The following is an 18293-nucleotide window of genomic DNA, read 5'->3' as shown; positions in this document are numbered from 1 at the left end:
GCATTTCAGTCTTAGACAAAATTCTAAGTTTCTCTCTGCCTCCTTTGCTCCATAGGCTAAGATGCAATCATTGTGCATTACTGCTTAGTGCATTTAGCTGAATTCTCTTTAGACAGGTGCATTTTAGTTAATAAAGAGAAAAAACCGCCTCCCACCCTCCAAATCACAGAAGCAGCTTATAGAAAAGGCTTCTGCTTCCTGAGGCTCTGGGAAACAGTACAGGAACTCTGCAAGGATTGGATTATTTTGGATACATGACGAGATATGTTCTGAATGAGTTAAGTTCTGATTTCCGTTCTCAGCTGTAAAGCAGACTGGTACCTCTCATTGGGGGAAAAAAAAAATAAATGAAAATAAGCTCTCTGCTGGATTCACTGAGAAATTCCATTCAGTACAGCTGTACTGTCTGAGGAAGCAGTAAGTGAATGTTTGGGACAGAAACCCTCTCAAGCTTCCTGTTGGGAAGGAAAAAAAAAAAAGGAAAAAAACACTACTGAAAAATGAGATACTTTAGTGACTTGTTTAAAGTAAAGCAAAGGTGTATCACAGTTGCATGCACTATCTACAGTATGAGACAGCTTGTCTAACAAGTCACTGGTTTCAGTGTTCTAACAGATATGATCTGCTGTTAAACTGATCCTTACTGTAAGGCAGAAATTCTGTTATAGTCATTTTAGAGCGATTCACTGAAGAAACTCAGTACCCAAGTCCCTGTGCTTATGGGTTATGACAGCAGCTTTCATTCATATTTTCTTTAGAATGTTAACCATTTAAACTAGTAATTGTTTGACATTAAGAGAATTCTCATCATAAAGCTGATTATAAAGCTAGAAGAAATTCTTTACTGTGAGGGTGGTGAGACACTGGAACAGGTTGCCTAGCGAGACTGTGGATGCCCCCAGGGGATCAACAGAATTCCTCTGTGGGATCCCTAGAAGGTGTTCCTGTCTATACCAGGGGGGTTAGAACTACACGACCTTAACGGTCCCTTCTAACCCAAACCACTCTGTGATTTATTTCTCAGTCCCCATAATTATGTCTCTTTAGCTTAATAATTTCTGTCATCTAAATCCATGCCTATTTATGTGCAGGCTCTTTAGTGCCCTGAAATATCTTGCCATTTCCCACTGCACTCACAGAAATGGTAGTGATTCATCTGTTGTGTGCAATGGCAATACAGGTAATAAGGTAATACAAAAACATGAGTGGGACGCACACAGGCCTGTGCCTCCGGACTGGGGTTTTTCAGAAGAGGATGTTCTTTCTACTAGACCTAGCTAATACCGCACAGGCATTTGAATGCCTTAGTAAAAGTTGTTCTATGAGTTTTATGAGAGAAAAATTCACTTCAGTGTAAGATTCAATTCAGTGTTTTGTCTCCAGTTCATGTGGCTAAATGAAACATTCAGGCCAAATACTTACCTTGACGCTTAAGAGGAGCTGAATGATCCAAAGTGGTAAGTGAAGATGTGCAGCTCAAAAGCAAATTTCTTATTTTGTATGTTGTTTTGTTATGGATTTGGTGCCTTAACTCTTTATACTCTAATGTTAAATATACTGTACAACAGGTAGTTTAGTGGTTAAGGGTACTTTAATGATGTTACTGACCTAGCCTACAGGAACTGTAGCAACAACTGAGGTTTCAGTGGGAGAGTTCTCTCACATGTTTAATTAATAATCTACTGATAAATTGGAGCTGAAGAATTTAAAGAGCATATAAAAATTTTAACCGTAGATTGAGACAGAAGGTATCAAATTTCCAACTTGAAAGTTTTGTGGCAGTAAGATAAAGGTACAGTCTCTTCTGCACTGTGTAAACAAAAATGAAAATGTAATTCAGCTGCCCAGCACTGCATGTTTCTCAAAAATCTCTAGACTCTTATCTCTACAATGACAAATCACACTAATTCTAAAGGACGTTAATTGAATGTAGTCATCCACTGGAACAGGAGAGCTAGGATGAGTTAGAGTTGCAATAAATTAAAATTTAAATCCAAAATAGCATATGGGCTTATGCCTAGTTCCTGCCTCTTACCTGAATTCTAGAGGTTCCAAAGTGGCCATAAGCCACTTTGCAGTTTACAAGGTGCAGTGCAGCTTCTACTTGAACACTTTTGCTTGCTGAACACACCTGGTCCTGATAGAATGCACTGAGAGAGAGAGAGAAAAGGAAAAATGAAGGTAGAATGTTCCAGTTTGAGGAAATTAAGTATAACAGACAACAAGTTGGTGGGAAAGATGAACCGCCTTTTCCAAAGCCATAAATACCAGTCTACAGTAAAAAAAGGAGGTTTGTCTACTATGGTAAATCAGCAGCCTTAGTAAACTAAGAGCAATGCGAGGTGGTATTGATTTTTTTTCCTATAGTTTGCAAGAAATTAGGGAAGAGGCTTACGCTATCCATATCACAAGCTATAAGCTGCTGCAGTAGATTATATTTTTTTTCCCATTTCTGTAAATAAGCAGGTAATGAAAAGAGGAGGTGGAGAAACAGGAGAAATCCAGTGAACAAATTCTATTTGCCAATGCAACCCTATCCAGATGGGGAGACTGTTCCATGCAGCGTAGTATACTAGTATGGGAATCCTAGCAACTCATTTGTACAATATTCTAGACAATTTGCTCTTGCACAGAACAGAATGGTAACAAGGGAAAGCAGATACTGCTTCCAGAACTACATGTTGTAAAGTACAAATTTCAGATCACTAATACTGGTATAACTATGACAAAGTAGGTTCATCTTACCATGAAAGCTGTTTTGAAACTTCATCCACTTACATTAAGCTAACAGCGAGTTTAATTGTAACACTAATCTGAAAGGGAGTAGAGCAGAAGGTAAGTTTTAGCTTTGTACTTCAAAGCTGCTGTGAATAAGTTGGTTAATAGTGTTCCATAGAAATAACTAGACATTCCTATTTATTTGTGCTCGTTTCTATGTTCTTAGAAAAGCACAAGCTTCTGTAAGCATAACCATCACAAAGCTACTCAGGGTACTTTGTCATCTCAGCAGTGGACACTAACTGCATCTAAGTCAGCAGGCACAAATAGGTCAAGCTTAATTAAGAGGAACAGAACATCTTGGCAGGTTTGCTTTACTACTGGTACTGTTATAATTTAATGATCTATGCATATGGAAATGTGTGTATTCCTGCGCTTCTACTGTAACTTACAGTTCTGTAAGAGCATACTGCAAACTAAACAAGTAAAACAAGACATAGAGTATTATTCTTTCATTATTCCCACAAAGGGCTGTTTGTAAGCAGTTGCAGAGTGATAATGCTCAAAGCAGAATAGCTGTGGGCTGAAGAACATTATTCAGAGCAGTACAGCTTTCAGAAATTTAGTGATATGAATTATGAAACTTCTAATTCACTGTATAGATCATTTCTTGTGTTTTCAAACTAGCATTGCTAGTTCCCTGCTCAAAGTAATGGGAAAAAGTGTAGTTCTCCAACAACACATTATTACATGGAAATGTACTGGAACAAAACTGAGGTTATACTGCTGAGAGCATGTTCTACTATACAGAGCCATTCTCTGGGCAATGCTGCATAATTTAAGAGTGGGTAAATATGCCTTCAGGGTCAACAGAACACAGAACAGATGTTTAAAAAAATAACAACCCAGAAGAAGCCGTGAAGTTTTGTCCGCTCATGCATTTATTCTTCCCTGAAAAAAGGTACAGGTACATTCAGATGTGTTAGTGAGTTATAGATCAGATATCACAAAAGCCTTTAAGGACAAATGCTTTAAAGGCAGTCTCCTTTGGACAGAAAATAAAGGAAGTTGTCTCTGTCTTCCAATTCCAAAGTACAGCGTCTTATTTCTGATCCTAACCCTAAATCAATATTTATTGATCAAACTGACTAAGCTTTTTAGGTTGATGAGCTCTCTACAAAGCAATTCTGTTCTCCTCTTGAGCCTCTGCAGGGGCCAACGACTGGTGCTTAACTACTACTTCTACTGCAGAATGTCACCTGTCCTCCAGCTGTCTCAGAACCTTCTGTGACACTTGCACTTCTAAGAGAGCAACACTGCTATGGGAGTAATTCTCAAAAGTGCTAAATACAGTGGAGCAAATCTCCGTGGGCTGTACACTTTCTGAAGTCCTGCCCAGGTCTCAGTGGCAAAGTTGAGCATGAAACCTGTACTGCCAAAAATATGTGCCCCTTAACAAGAAGGATATCTATGGGAAGGTGACTTTGAGGAAAGGCTGCCGTCTTCCACATTCAACTTACAAACTTTAAAAAAAATAAAAATAAAAATAATAATAAGAAAAAAAGGTTGAGCTTCCACCAAAAATTACCGCCACTCTAATAAATTCAAACAATTGCTGTTAATTCGGGCTAAAATTTCTCCCCTGTGTAGCCCAAACTACCATCACCAACATCTGAAGAATTTTTAAACAGTCATCTGAGGGCAGATCTCTGCTAAGAGAGTGCATACTGCAAGGAAGACAGGTGATCTGGCAATGCAGTATGATGTACTTTTCTACTGACAATTACTCCAGGACCAGGAAAAGACTGAGGCAGGGCTTTGGAGCAGTGTTTCATGCTCAGCAAGCTTGCAGAGGGAAGGAATGCAATTCTATAAATCACTTGTACTGTATTTCTGTTTCTAGACTTGAATGAATTTCACTTTTCCTTTGTGGGTCAGCATAATAAACATTAAAGCAAAGGTCTATTTTTATAAATCTCTTTCACCAGTTGAGAGGGCTGACCTGCAGCCACCAGATGGACTTATTTATCCATAGAGGACAGAATGTTTATTTTTACACTAAATTACTTACAGCATTGAATAAAACAAAATAAGGCCTTTGAACTATCTAAATAGTATCACCAAATTGCAGAAGTATGTACGTATGGTGGACAGTTCCATCTTTCTTCCCAGTAAGTCTCTCAAAAGAAGTTACTCAGAAATAAACTTCCGAATGAAGTACAAGAGATCCCTGTGATCTAACAACAGGTAATTTACGAACCAGGAGAAAACTCAATAAAGTGAGCTAGATCTACTCACTAGCTAAAAAAACCTGCAAATGTAAAGTAAATGGAATGCTCTTGGGATATTGAGTTGCTTCCTCACGTGATGCTGTACCCGGTACATTTGGCTTCATTTGACTTCTGTGTTGTGGTTTATATGCCAGCCACTGTTATAAACTGTACACAACACCTATATTTGCACTGTAATCTTAATTCATTCGCCACTGATTGTAACCCAATGCTACAGACTTCTCTGTATATAAAACCATAGCCATGTCCCACTTGCTTTCAATAGCATACAATAAAGGCTTATATCTCTGTAAACAAAAATTATGTCCTTACTACTTATTTGGGTTTTTTAATTTTATTTTTGTTTGCAGTGAGGAAACTGGCTTTAAGGTTTTTTGAAGCCTGGGAAGCCAAACCCATACGTCTGTTCTGTTTCAGTCAGGTAACAGGCACAGCAAAAGGTTAAGACAGGCTTCCCAGGCTGCAGTCTTACCAGAGGTGGCTATTTAGCAAAGCTGCATTTTGGGCGATGGAAACATAAAGCACGTTTACAGCGTAACAAGCACAATGCCTTCCTTCACAAAAGACTGCAACTGAATAAAGCTTAGGGGAGAAAGGTCTGCACAGAGATCTGTGCAAGGGCTGCACTGAGGCACAGAGATTGTGCAGGGGCTGCTGCACACAAATTCTGCTGGGGGTGTGATAGCTGATGAAAGCAGTAACACAAGACTGAGAAGACTGTGAAGGTACTAGCCAGAAATGAAAGCTTTACTTCAGAATAAAAGCTGGACATTTTCTAGCATTTTGTTAATCACTACTATGCAATGTCTGTTTTCTTAAAAGATAAATTCTAGAATTAAAAAAAACAGCAAACCTCTCTCAAACTTTTATTCTATCCCACCCCCATCTCTTCATTCTACTTCCTAGAACATTAAATTCCTGGGGTCCCAGTTTGCCCTCTGAGGTCTGAAGCAAACCCAGGCCTCTTCTTTGTCCAGAGCCCCTGAGGGCACGACAGGATCCCAGGAGAACCACGTGATTGCTGTTGTTTCCTTGAGGCTGCAACTCACAGCTTCCTGGAACAAACATGTCCAGTTGCCTGGACTTACAGAACATGCTTTTATCCTAGAAACTAACACTAGCCATTTTATCAGAAGCCTTTATCTCCTAAGTGTTTTTTTCTGATCTTTAATTCAACTTTTCAAATCTGACTGCGGAGATCATTAACCCAATTCAAAGAAGATCAACCCCAAGGAGGTTTAAAAAGTGTTCAGCTGACTTCAGTCATGAGTGCTCTTAATAAAATGAGAAGTCTGGAAAGCCACAGCCTAGCATATATACCAATGGAAATAAGAAGTGGTGTGTGACCTCTGCACTCAGCAAAGCAGCGTGCAGCCAGCTGAGCCTGCAGTTGTGAGGCAAACAGGTCAGCTGTGCACATAAGAGCCACTGAGGGAACGAACCTCTGTACCAGAACTGCCTAGACCATGTTTCCTTTGCAATGCAGAGCTCCATCAAATATTTAGAAGGTATGATCCAAAGAAGAACTGGCTGTAGTCAGTGAAGAAAACAGTTAGCTGAAATAGAAGTCCATTTTACCCTACATACTGCCATAATACTCTACCTATGTACACACAGTTAGCTAGCTTATTAAGAGGTCATTCAGAAAGCTACCTCAGGATTAGCATCTCAGAGGTGCTGAGCAGACTGACAGCCCTTCAGCAGTAGCCTGACAACTGCTGCTCAGTGCCAGCTAATGAAATGCACTGGGTGCGCTCCAGCAGCAAGCCGATGCCCTGTGGCATCCCAGGAATGAAACAAGGGGTAGATAAGAGAGTGGCACATGGCATGAGTTATGTGATGCCGATTCTAGATCTATAAAGGAAAGTATGGCTCTCTTTCCTCACTCCTTGGCCTGACATCGCTGGTCAAGGCAGCTACAGGGAGGCTGCTAGTTTAACCCCTTGTATCACTACTGTTCCATCACCCCATGCCAAAACAAACCACACAACCACTTCAGTCTGTCTACTTTTTCTCATCATAGTGCAGGAACAGCCCTCACTAAGTTCAAGCCATTCCCACAGCTGCTTGACTGCACCAGCCCTGCCTTTTGCTGGCACAAAATGAAGAGATCCCTGCAGAAGCAACCAGCTACTGAACAAGCAAGAAGTCCAGCTGATCTTGCTGCCATCAGCACTACTTTAAAAAACTGCGTATGATACAAAGAAAACTCTAATAAAGGATTTGTTTGACAGCCATGAAGGAACAAGCCAGCTTGTCACTCTACATGATCTGATGCATCTCCAAACCTGCTCAAAAATTCACACAGCTAGCTCTAGTTTCACTTTTCAATGAATGCCAACACCAAACAATCTAAATTCCATGCCCTACTGCCTCTTAATTTATTGACATGGCTTGGCTTATCCAGGTGTCAGTTCCCTTTTCTCATGAATGACAAACAGATCCAACTGCAGATCTGTTACAGGCAGCTGCGATGTTGAGGACCCTTGAAACCTGCAGAAAACTGCTCCAAACTGACTCCGAGGGCCCATTTCCATGCAGTCTGAGAAGGTGCTCTGACAGTGAAAGTCAGGAGCTACAGCGGTAGCTCATCTCAGTACAAGTGAGGGCAGACCCTTGGCTGCGCTGTATCTGACTGTGGGGTGGCAGCTCTTACTTAACAGCTTTGCACTTGAAGGCAGAAAGCACCACGTTCCATAAACTATGCCAGTGACAGCACAGAGTAAAAAATAAAGATCTGTCCCTCACAGTTTATGCTGCCCTGTACAGAAAGTAGAGCTGCACAGATTCTCTGCCATTATTCCAATCACCGGTTCTGTAAATTTTGTCTACAAATAGCTGAGTTCCTTACAGGAGGCATCTGTTTACAACACCTGACAGAAGCCCAAGGGAATTGGGCTGCCAAGACTGGACTGCATGTCTGAGCAGCTATCTCAGGATATCTTACACTCTGCTTATTCTCTCACCTTGCTTGCTATGTACACAAAGGGCACAGGGACTGTTCAGGGTTGTCTGGGACTATCAACTGACTTCTTTTATTACTGGAACAAAGTAAGAATTGTACAGTTAAAGACAAAAGTCTCCCTGCAAACATAACAACAACAAAACACTCAGACTAGGAAAAAAAAGCTGTGTTCAAATGAAAGTTGACAAACTGAATTCAAGTGTTTCAAATGGATCTCACTGAGAACAAATGAAGGAAAATTGGACAAAATTCAGAGCTTCCCACTTATACCATTACTGGCCCCACTCTGTCCCAACTCTTCTAGAGACATTAAGATGAGCTCAGAGACGAGGCTGCTGAGTAGCTACTGAAATCTAAAACCAGTCTGTTACTGTAATGCTGAAGGCACCCAGCAGCTCTAGAGTCTGTGTTCATGTCTGTGCTAGCAGCAGCCACTTCATTCATAATTCAGAGAAGTCTGGCTCAGGCTTCCACAGCCCCTCTGGCACACTGGGCTTCTCAGCATACCATGCAGAAAACACTTCAGGGCAATGCACAGTCATCTTCTCTTAGAAACACCATCCCTCTCTCTCCATGCTAGATGGAATTATGCTGCAGTCCTATGTTCTGGGTAGGCGGAGAACTCAGATGTACACTGTAAGCAGCCAGCCTTCCTCCTCCTCCTTTCCATCCATTTGCTCTGGTGCATCATTATTAAATTACTATAAAACCACTTCTTTAAACTAACACAAGCCTTCAGGGCACAGAAGGCATTAATTCACTTCCCTTTCTTGTCAGCCAAGAACTGTGCCAAAACCACAATGGTTTTCTACAGTTTTCTGAAAGGACTGATTAAAAAAAAAAAAACAACACACACACACTTTGGTCACACTGTGAAAGCTGATAGTGACACAGCTCTCAGTCTCAGTATTTTACTACTTTTTTCCTCATGCACAAAACTTGATTTAAAACGGCACAGTTTTCTTTTCCTATTCCTTTCTTTCCCATTTCTTTCCCTATTCTATCGGATAAACTGCCCTCACAGATTAGAAAACTTCATCAGAGTCACTACAGTGTTACCTCCCAAAGTTCATTTATCAGCACAGCTCTAAGGACACCTTCACCCAGGATCACAGACAACCCTATGCATTAACAGATGCTCACAGCAGGGAGTTTAAACACACCACTTTGATGTATTCATACTTTTACACCAACTGTACACTCTGTATGATGAGGGCTTCTGCTTCCTATCTGGCAGGCTGCAAATCTCATCACTTCTGCACCTTCTGGCATCTGTGAGTCCACAGTGGCTGTGATTCTATCTGAAGCACTATAGAACCTTTCTAAAACACATTTGCCATACAAGCTGTCGATCGAGGAAGATGTCTGCAACGTCAGAACAAAAACAGTGTGTTCATTTCTGTAAAGCAAACTGTACTCTGAATTGTTACACCTCTGGAGGCAGTCATGGACAGAGCTCATCTGCACAAAGAAGGCCCATACTGCAGGATCATGGTAAAGCAAACCATTTCAGGCCACATCACACATCACTTACCAGTAAAGCCAATTAAAAAAACAAAAAAAAAAACCTTTTTAGCCCTAAATTTTTTAAATAAGCAAAATTTAAAGTTTTTTTCTAAATCATATTCTGAAAAAAAGTCACCATGATACACTTCTGCTATAGTTTGCTATGCCTATCTCAAGCAGTATTACTAAAGCAAGAGAATAACAGAAAAACATATCAGTACTCTAAGCCAAGTTCAAGCTGTACTACAAATACATCCCATAGATTGATTTCATATATACAGTTTGTCTGATTTTGTTTTGTCCTTTCAGATCCTTTTCATACAAGGGCATAACAAAACTTCCAGAACAAAAACCCGTAGGAGAAAAACATGGAGCATCTTACTCTGCTAACTGCTTCAGGTACCTCACAGACCATAGATTTTGGATTTACTAAAAGAAAGTGAGAGGTCTTTGCTAATGCTGGGCACCTAATATCCGCAGATTCCTCAGAAATCTCCAGGCTTAATGATTTCAACAGTTCACTCAAATAAGCAATGCTCTATAAAACTTACTGAGAAGGGTCTGCATGCTGAAAGCCTTTTTCCATGAAGTACCAGAATACATCACAAACACATCTTCCTGGCCCAGCTGTATCAGTGCAGTTGGTCCTTGCCCGTTGCAGATCTGCCCCCGATCCCCTCCCACAGCCTATGGCAGCCATGGCCTCGCTAGCAGCACAGCTCATTGAAGCACTTCCCAGCCTGGACCAAGCAACATCAGTGAGGCCGTTGTGTTACACATTTTTACAGCTGGTCTGAACTAACCCCTATTCATTTCAAAAGAATCACCTGCTAGCAAATCGATGAAGTCGTTATTCTAATAGCCTACAACAACTTGCATTTGAGAGCAAAATGCTCTGATGCTGGCATCTGCATCTGAAAGAGAACATCTATCCAGACCACCAGAATATGCTCCTCTTTCTTCCATCCCAGTGAAAGGGAAAACCATACACACATAATAACAAAACGTTTCTAGAACCCGCATTTGGTTCAGAGTGGAGCATTATGTCACGAGTAGTGTACATCTAGCTCAGAGTGCTTTTTAGGACAGAGCCTATGGTACTCCCTTCTCCTAGCAGCACATCCCCTAGCATTTATGCTAAGACCTGTCAGCACCCTTCCTGGATCACCTACTTACAGAACATCAAGCTCCTGGCACACTACAGTTTAAGTAGTTCACAGAAGAGCCTTATCTACAGCAAAAAGAAGTCTTGTAAGAATAGTTCTCCACAATATCTTAACTGCAAAATCATCTTAAGATGCTTGCATTAATCCGACTGGAATGAGAAGAGCCTAAGTACACATAAAAACTCTGTCTCTGCTGCTGCAGACTGAGGATTTGATTCCGTAACAACCCGCCATCAGGCAGGCTGTAATTTCACCCCCTCTCTTATGCTAGCATTGGAATGCCTGGTGCAAGTGTTGTCACCAGAATGCCAGTAGGAACAAGCAGGTGAGAAGGACCTTTTGGTGCAGTCTAATCATTACATCCGTTCTATCACACTGTAAATCTGCACCCTAAACAGTTTAAGATAGAAAACATGTTCATCATAGAGTAGGCTTTTCAGTAACGCTTAAGGCTTAGGACTTGTAGAGTTAATCATTAGAGAAACAAAAACTCAGCACAGATCTGAGTGTCCTAAGGGGAAGAAAAAAAAAAAAAGATTAAGTACAGCATAAGTACCTGAGTTTTAATTTTCCTTCTTTACCTCTTCTCTGATGTATACAGAATTAATATGACTCAATAACACGTGCTGTAAGGATAAAGCAGCACAAGCAGAAGCACTACCTTGAAATCTGCATCTCTGGCTGGATGCTGACAGATCCCATTCATTGCCCGAATTTGCTTAATTGCTGAATTCTGTAAAAACAGATTGTAGCTCCCTACAAGTATGGAGAACTTCTAATTTAGCATTAAACGATAATTTTACAAAGCTTATTTCTGTTACAAATCCTGTTATTTAACACTGCTCTTTAGAAGTCTTGCACGGTCCAGGATTTTTACAGAACCATCTGCAGTAATTTCATCTATGCCAATTTGGGGCAAATCTTGTGATATAATTGCTCCATTAAAAACAAAAATAATTTCACAGAACTGGTTAGCAGTCTGCTTCTGCGGTTCTCAGGAAAAGATCTGATAAATCACATTCTCCTCTCATTACCTCTAGGTTAGAAATCAGAGAATTTCTATTTACAGTAGTTTTCACCCTACATATATGCATTCTTACGCATTAGGTGGTAAACACACAGGCTACAAAATTTTTTTCTGTATAAAATTTGCTTTTGCACAGAAAAAGCTTTGTCCATACAAACATTACGTCAACAATTCTAAGACTGACAGGAGTGCATTTTTCATGATTCCAGCTTCCTTTACAGCAGAACACAGCTGGCACAGCAGAACCTCTACCAGGGAGGAGGCAGCCAGGAGTGCTGGCGCTGCCTGTCCTTGTGCACGTCTCCCCTGTGCAGGCAGCCGCCCATCACATTACACATCAAGTAGTTTGTGTGCACGGTGCTTCATCAGTTCTCACATCCTATTGCCAAGCTTTCCACCCCTCATTTCAACCTTTCAGCTGGTGCAAGAAAGGAGCCAATCTGACCCTACCCGACATACTAGCACAACCACGGCTCGCAGCAGCCAGAGTGGGGCCCACCACTTTCCTCAGGCCTACGAGCCCAAAGCACTGTCTGCAGAGGGCAGGTACAAGGACAAAGCAATGTGAGAACCAGTTAAGATAGAATATAGATATTCTCCACAAAGTACTATCAATCCGCAGCAACTAATACCTTCTTGTAAGCCTCCGCTGTTTTCCCACACACCAGCGCTCTCCGTTCACCAGCACTTAGTGCCACAATGACAGCGGAAGCTCACGGATCGCTGCCTGCTAAGGGGTTCCACAGACACCATTTGGGGATGAGACTCGCTAGCATAACAGACGCGCTCAAAGGCCTCTGCTCACCTCAGCTCCTGGGCTGGCCCAGCAGCTCTTAGCAGACCCCTCGGGCACTCGTGCACCAACCCTCAGCTCCACCCCCCCACGGGGCGGGCCCAGCTGTTCCCGGCCTGCCGCCCTCCTTCGCAGTCCCTCGGCTCACCGCGTAGCCTCCTGCAAACAAGATGGCGCCGTCAGAGTACTCCGCAGGCGACGCTCCGCCACGAGCCACCACCTCTCACTGGCTGCTTCTGCCGCCAATCAGCGCATCGACCTATCAGAAAGCGCTGTGTGACGCGCGGGCACCGCCCCCGCTCCTTGGGCGGGAGCGGAGCGCCATGCCCTTCCCTCCTCGCAGCGGTAGAGGGTGAGGCCTGGCAGTCCTTCTGTAAGTCGCTTGATCGTAGAAGTCTGCCGTGTGTGAAATCTTTAGGTCAGCTCAGTTCTGTTTATCTCGTCTTCTGCAAGACCCAACGGCACTGCAAGAAAACCCTCGACTGTCAACATTACACACAGCCAGGCAGCAAATACCCCACGCTCCCTTAGCAGCAGTCACGCATTGCTCGCACAGTGCGTGCGTCCCCAGTGCTGTGAGCAGGCTGCAGCCGCGTGTCCTCAGAAAAACCTGGAGTGCAGGAGCACACGATTAGTGCTTTGTTTCATTAGCGTGCAGAAAGGCAGCAAAACCAAATCCTCATTCCTCCAACTCAGTATGGACATGTAGCTGTAAAATCTAGTAAAATCCTAAAGGGTTTTGTATGCAGAGTCCTCGGGGGCCTCAGATAATAAAGACAGTACTGCACAATAAAAAAGGAGCACAATCTACACCAGAAAACAGTCCTGGCTGTGTAAACTGATGCGTCATTTTTCTTATTATTTCACTTAAGGGCCTCCAGGCAGGCAGTACACATTACTCCCCTCGCTCAGGCACAGCCCAGCACAGCCCCATGCCCTCAGCACACCGAGCCACACCATCCCATTAAGCCCTTCAGAAAGGCCCCTGCTGAAGTGTCTAAAGTTAGGCTGGATGAGCGCGAGCCAAGCTGCTGAACAGATGGAACAAAATCCTCCTCTTGATAACAGGAACTTTATATTACTGCCACGGATAAGAAGGGCAGCTAAAAAAAGTCAAGGAGGTGGTTACATAAATTGCAGGAAGGCTTACCAGCAACACTTAAAGGTGAAGTTTTTGATAGAGCTGGAATATTCGCTTCCATCCGAAGACCCTGCACAACCAAGAAGGAAAATCTCAGAAACTAAAAGGAGATCGTAACCATAGAGGAACCGGGCCAGAGAGCCCTGGGACCTCAGCGATCCAGCACAAAGCATTCGTAAACTGCAGTCCAGAGCACACCAGGCTCTTCAGAAATACATACATAAGCTTCAGCAGGCAGTGTAGCATTCATTTTGAGTTCACTGCACAAAATCAGCTGAGAGGCATATGTGAACAAAGAGATAATTAACTACAGGAGATAACTAAACATCTTATTACAGCAAAAAATGCTAACAAACATACTCATTTTTCTTTGCTTACAGAATTGTAATATACTCCTGCCTATAGCAACTTTGAGTCAATGTGATTTGTGTTTTTTTTTTTTTACCTTGCTCATTCAAAGGCTTGAGTATCTGTAAATTCATCTTTCTCATCTTAAAAAAATGATCTGCTTCCTTGTATTTCACGTGTAATTGAGCTTCAAAAGACATGCCTCTCAGCAGACGACCTGTTTTTCTTAGTTGCAGATATCTTAGATGAAGTCAAATTTGAACTATGCTGGTAATATTTATTTGTGAGTAATGTCTTTCAGAAAGATATCTAAAATAATCCATGACTGGAAACTGACTACAAAATATTTCTTAGAAAATGCTACAAAGCAATTCACTTTTCATTACGTTTGTTCCACCACACACTGAAATGATGAGTATACGCGGCATGCAGTTTTGAGGCAATGTTTACTTAGTGGAACAAAGCAACTTTTCCTTCCCTTAAGCAGCACATTTTTGGGGCAAAGTGGAAACCACACACAATTTCCCACTCCCTTTGGGAAAGACAAATGAACTACTTTGGTTGTTTCTTCCCCCCCTCCCATCTTTCTTTTGTTTGCCTTCAAACTTTCTCCAAAAGGTGTAATTATCGAGAAACCGCAGAGCTGAAATTACCAAGGTACACCAGTCTGTGAAAAACAAAGCAGTAAAAACTACACAAAGCCTTATAATGCCATTCTCGTACTGCAAAAGTATGGGTAGAAAAATGACAGCGTGATAACAGCCTCCCAGAGTAGGGCTGCTTTCACAGTCACCTTTAGTCACTTCGGTGACAAAAATACATTTTTACTCCTTGTTATCTCTTTGCAGAACACACACAGTTAGGGGAGCCTGATCTGCACTGTGACCCAATTAGTGCATTCATCCAGTTGCACAGCTAAACCCTAGTTCAGCTATGGCTAGAAGATTCTAGTGAAGATGACGCGAACGACACTTCACCCCACAGAATTTATGTCACTGATGATGATAAGTAGAGCTAGGCTACATTTATTTTGCAGATCCAAGCAGAATTTGGAGGGTCATGAAAAAAATGTTCTAAATTGGACATATTTGAGAAATACTGAGTCACAAGCCTCAAGCTGCACAAGGTCACTTTAGCAGTTTCTTTTTTCAAAGCAAAACCTACATTTTATTATATAAAGCAATGTTGGCAGCACCAAGAATATGAAGTCTTTTTTAGCAAAGTCTTTTGCAGCACAAATATAGTTTTGGTCTGACAGAAGCTTGCAGATTCTAACACTTCTATTTTAGGAAGAGAATTGGTTTTGTATCGCAAAATATTTAATCAATTTGTTAAAATGAAATGAAACAAGGAAGTAGTTATACAATTTTACTTGTTTATATTTCAATTCATAAAGTATACACACTGCAACTATGCTACCACAATGTCCACGCATTTAATATTGATGGAGTTACAAGTTTTGTTTTGTTTTTGGTATTAAACAATAGAGATAATGTATGCAGTTAAGGAAAAAAAGCTTGGACATAGCATGTTCTATTCTGTAGTTACAGAGTACATTAGCTAGCATTAGTACAGTAAACAAGAAAAAGGTAGAAATACAAAATAAACCAAATATCTTTATATACAAACCAGTGCCTCTTATTGTTACCAGCTTATACTCACACTGCACACGAAATTTATCCACTGATGCAATAGATACTTCAGCATAACACAAACCATTATAAATTAAAAAAAAAAAAAATAACAAAGGTGCAAAACTCCATTCTACAGCTTTCTGGTGAGAACTCAGACAATCCAAAGAATAAGCAATCCAAGCATGTTTAGCACCTATTAGTGCAACTGCATCGAGCAGGAAAATGACCTACACAACCTCTGAATGTGTTACCAGGGAAGCCAGTTGGACAGCTATAGATGCTCGCAGCTACACTCACGCAGTGATTTTTGCCTCATATATATCTCAGTTTATTGTTTCTTTGTCCCATTCATACCTATGTGCAAAACTAAATCCTGGAAGCTTTCTCAGAGCTTCACAGAAGGCCTGCTACAGGCGGGTAAAAACAACAAAAGAACAAAACAAAAAGAAGTGACAAAAAACAAACAAAAAGACTCAATTAAATGTCAGACCATCCACATAAGTAGTCCTTGTTAGCTGGGGATTTTAACGCTGTTGATACGTGGATCAAACCATATGACACAGAAGTGAAACAGAACTTTGCCAAGAATTCTGATTATTCTCATCTAGCATTTAGACAAGGCCCTGAACTTCAGGTTGCAAATTTGTTTGGCAAATGCCAAAAGAAAAAAAAAAAAAGACTCAGAGTTGCATAGAATTGATTAGTAACAGAAAGAAATGCCAAACACAGAGATGGATGCTGCATCTAACTAAAACAAAATGGGGCTGCACTGACAGGAATGCTGAAATCATCCCCATTCAAAAACAAAACTTCACCTCCTACTCTCTATATCCTACCTCTGGGGACTACTTTCTGGCACTGATGTACTTCTTGGTAGTTGTCTTATTTTTCTTCTTTTTTTTTGTTTTGTTTTTCTTTTTTTTTCCTCTTTTTTTTTTTTAATTCCTTTAGTGACACTTTTCCTTTCAAATAAAATATTAAAAAAGGTTATAACTGTAAAAAAACCTATCATATGTAAACTTAACAATTAGGGTTTGGTAAGTTCTCGTACCTAGTCTGTGAAAAGCCTCCAGCCAGACCGCAGAATGGAGTGTTTCTCTGAAGAGCTTCAATCTAGCTACATCACCTGTTAAATATCAGTAGTATGAAGATCCCATGTCTAGCAATAAAGCCATTTTTGTGTTTCCATCCTTTTTATCACTGACCTATTGAAATCCCGACATGCTGTATTTCTATTGTATTTACATTCTGGTCCTCTCATGTCACAGAATTAAACATCTGGCCAAGGAAGGCAACAAAAGGTGTGTTTGACAGAATTGCATTTCAACAAGTCTCTTTTCCTTGGACTCCAGTCACTGTTTTTATAGAGCTTATTGTTCTGTTGAACCACGTTTTCTTTGCAGCTTGTACTTCATTCAATGCCAGACCCAAATGGTGTTCCAAATCCTGAAAACAGAAGAGTGATTTCTTTAACTTGGTATGTATTCACAGCACAACATTATAGGAGTTGAACTAAGAAGGCTGTAGGACATCTACAATTTCTTAGCTACCACAGAAGTGAGTCTTACATAAATTAAAAGTGGCACAACAGGCAATGAAAGAAAAAAAAAAAGAAAAAAGCTTTGAAGTCCAAAGCAAGCCTGTTCATTGCCCATAGTGAAACATTCAGCTTCCTTTAGTACATGCAAGGCCTTTAATTCTTTCCTATCTGAGAAGCAGGTATTCCCATAGGAAGAGGACTTCCTACAGACTAACTTGTAAGTTTCTGGGGAGGAGCACTGACACTGCATTTTTGGGCTAAAAGAACAACGTTGTCATATTTTTTATAAATACCTCAAGTACCTGGAATGCTTTCCAGTCATGTTTTAAGAAACATGTCTAACATTTGTCACATGTTAGCTGTTCATTTAATGTCGATTGTGAGATAAAGAATTGCATGATTCAGTACTTTGTCAGAATTTGGATTTCTTCCAAGAAGTTGCAGAATATCAGTAAGTACTGCACTGCAGCCACGCAGATGTCTGGGTGTTGTAAGGAGCTGGTTGGTAAATACAGTTCATGTAATTTGAATTATTTTATCTGCATACTCTTAAGTTTCAGACCCAATGTTTGGTTAAATAAGTCAGACAGGAAATAGCAAGTTACAGTTTCAACCAACAGGATCTGTTCCAAACCCTCTACAACAAACACACCACATACACTATAGAATGAACCCCCAAAGTATTACCTGTATTTTACATTCTGCTTCCACAAGCTGCAGTTTGGTCTGGGCCAGCTCAAGCTCCATCTCCCTCAGCTGGTTTTTCAGCGTTTCCTTCTCCTCATCCGTGTCATCATCTGAGCCATCCTTGGCTGAGCTTGCAACCTTCACACGGCCTTCTTTATTGAAGAACTCCCGGCAGTGTTCACAGTCATCCACTTTTTGCTAGAGTAAATACCTGATTGTGAATGCTTGTACCAGAATGCTGACCACAGCCTTTCCCTGCCTCTGCTCTGGCAGCACAGCACAATGTGAGAGGGACTGCTAATGATCTGCAAACTCTGAACTGCCAGGGAGCACAGCCAAGCAGGAGCTCCAGCCGCCCCCAGGTCTGTGGACTCTAGAAACACTGCTGTGCTTTTGGTAAAACTGTCTGGCTCAGATAATGGGCTATGTAAAACACAGCCAAAAAATCTCCTCCAGAAGAAAATAAGACCCTTCAGA

The 18293-nt window shown here is 41.2% G+C and overlaps 2 protein-coding genes and 1 long non-coding RNA gene across 9 annotated transcripts in view; 1 reads left to right on the top strand and 2 right to left on the bottom strand.

Moving 5' to 3' along the window:
• STRBP (spermatid perinuclear RNA binding protein) overlaps nt 1–5309 on the top strand; it is a 63004-nt gene extending 57695 nt beyond the window's left edge. Inside the window, exons 19-20 of one of the 5 annotated variants that reach the window (XR_002120697.1) lie at nt 1384–1457; nt 3931–5309. The gene's annotated coding sequence lies outside the window, so the exon portion shown is untranslated. Of the gene's footprint in view, nt 1–1383 lie in introns of all 5 variants that reach the window. The other 4 variants (XR_795568.2, XM_010721058.2, XM_010721057.2 and 1 more) reach the window with 4 other exon arrangements.
• Nucleotides 1–13599, bottom strand: part of LOC116217297 — a 53933-nt gene extending 40334 nt beyond the window's left edge. Inside the window, exons 1-2 of one of the 2 annotated variants that reach the window (XR_004161682.1) lie at nt 12615–13599; nt 2036–2150 (exon numbers count right to left, since the gene is read on the bottom strand). This is a non-coding gene — a long non-coding RNA (uncharacterized LOC116217297). The other variant, XR_004161681.1, reaches the window with a different exon arrangement.
• A 1709-nt stretch (nt 13600–15308) lies between these two features.
• The window catches only part of RABGAP1 (RAB GTPase activating protein 1), a 60329-nt gene continuing 57344 nt past the window's right edge, over nt 15309–18293 (bottom strand). For both annotated transcript variants that reach the window (XM_010721047.3, XM_031556245.1), the window contains 2 exons: nt 17817–18014; nt 15309–17035 (listed from right to left, as the gene is read on the bottom strand). In XM_010721047.3, the coding sequence (XP_010719349.1) occupies nt 16913–17035; nt 17817–18014 (321 nt within the window). In that variant the 3' untranslated portion in view covers nt 15309–16912. The remainder of the gene's footprint in view (nt 17036–17816; nt 18015–18293) is intronic.

This window comes from Meleagris gallopavo, chromosome 19 (assembly GCF_000146605.3).
Source record: "Meleagris gallopavo isolate NT-WF06-2002-E0010 breed Aviagen turkey brand Nicholas breeding stock chromosome 19, Turkey_5.1, whole genome shotgun sequence".
In the NCBI taxonomy this organism is placed as follows: Eukaryota; Metazoa; Chordata; class Aves; order Galliformes; family Phasianidae; genus Meleagris; species Meleagris gallopavo.
The sequence above is the reverse complement of the archived record's forward strand: the minus strand, read 5'-3'. Positions and strand labels throughout refer to the sequence as shown.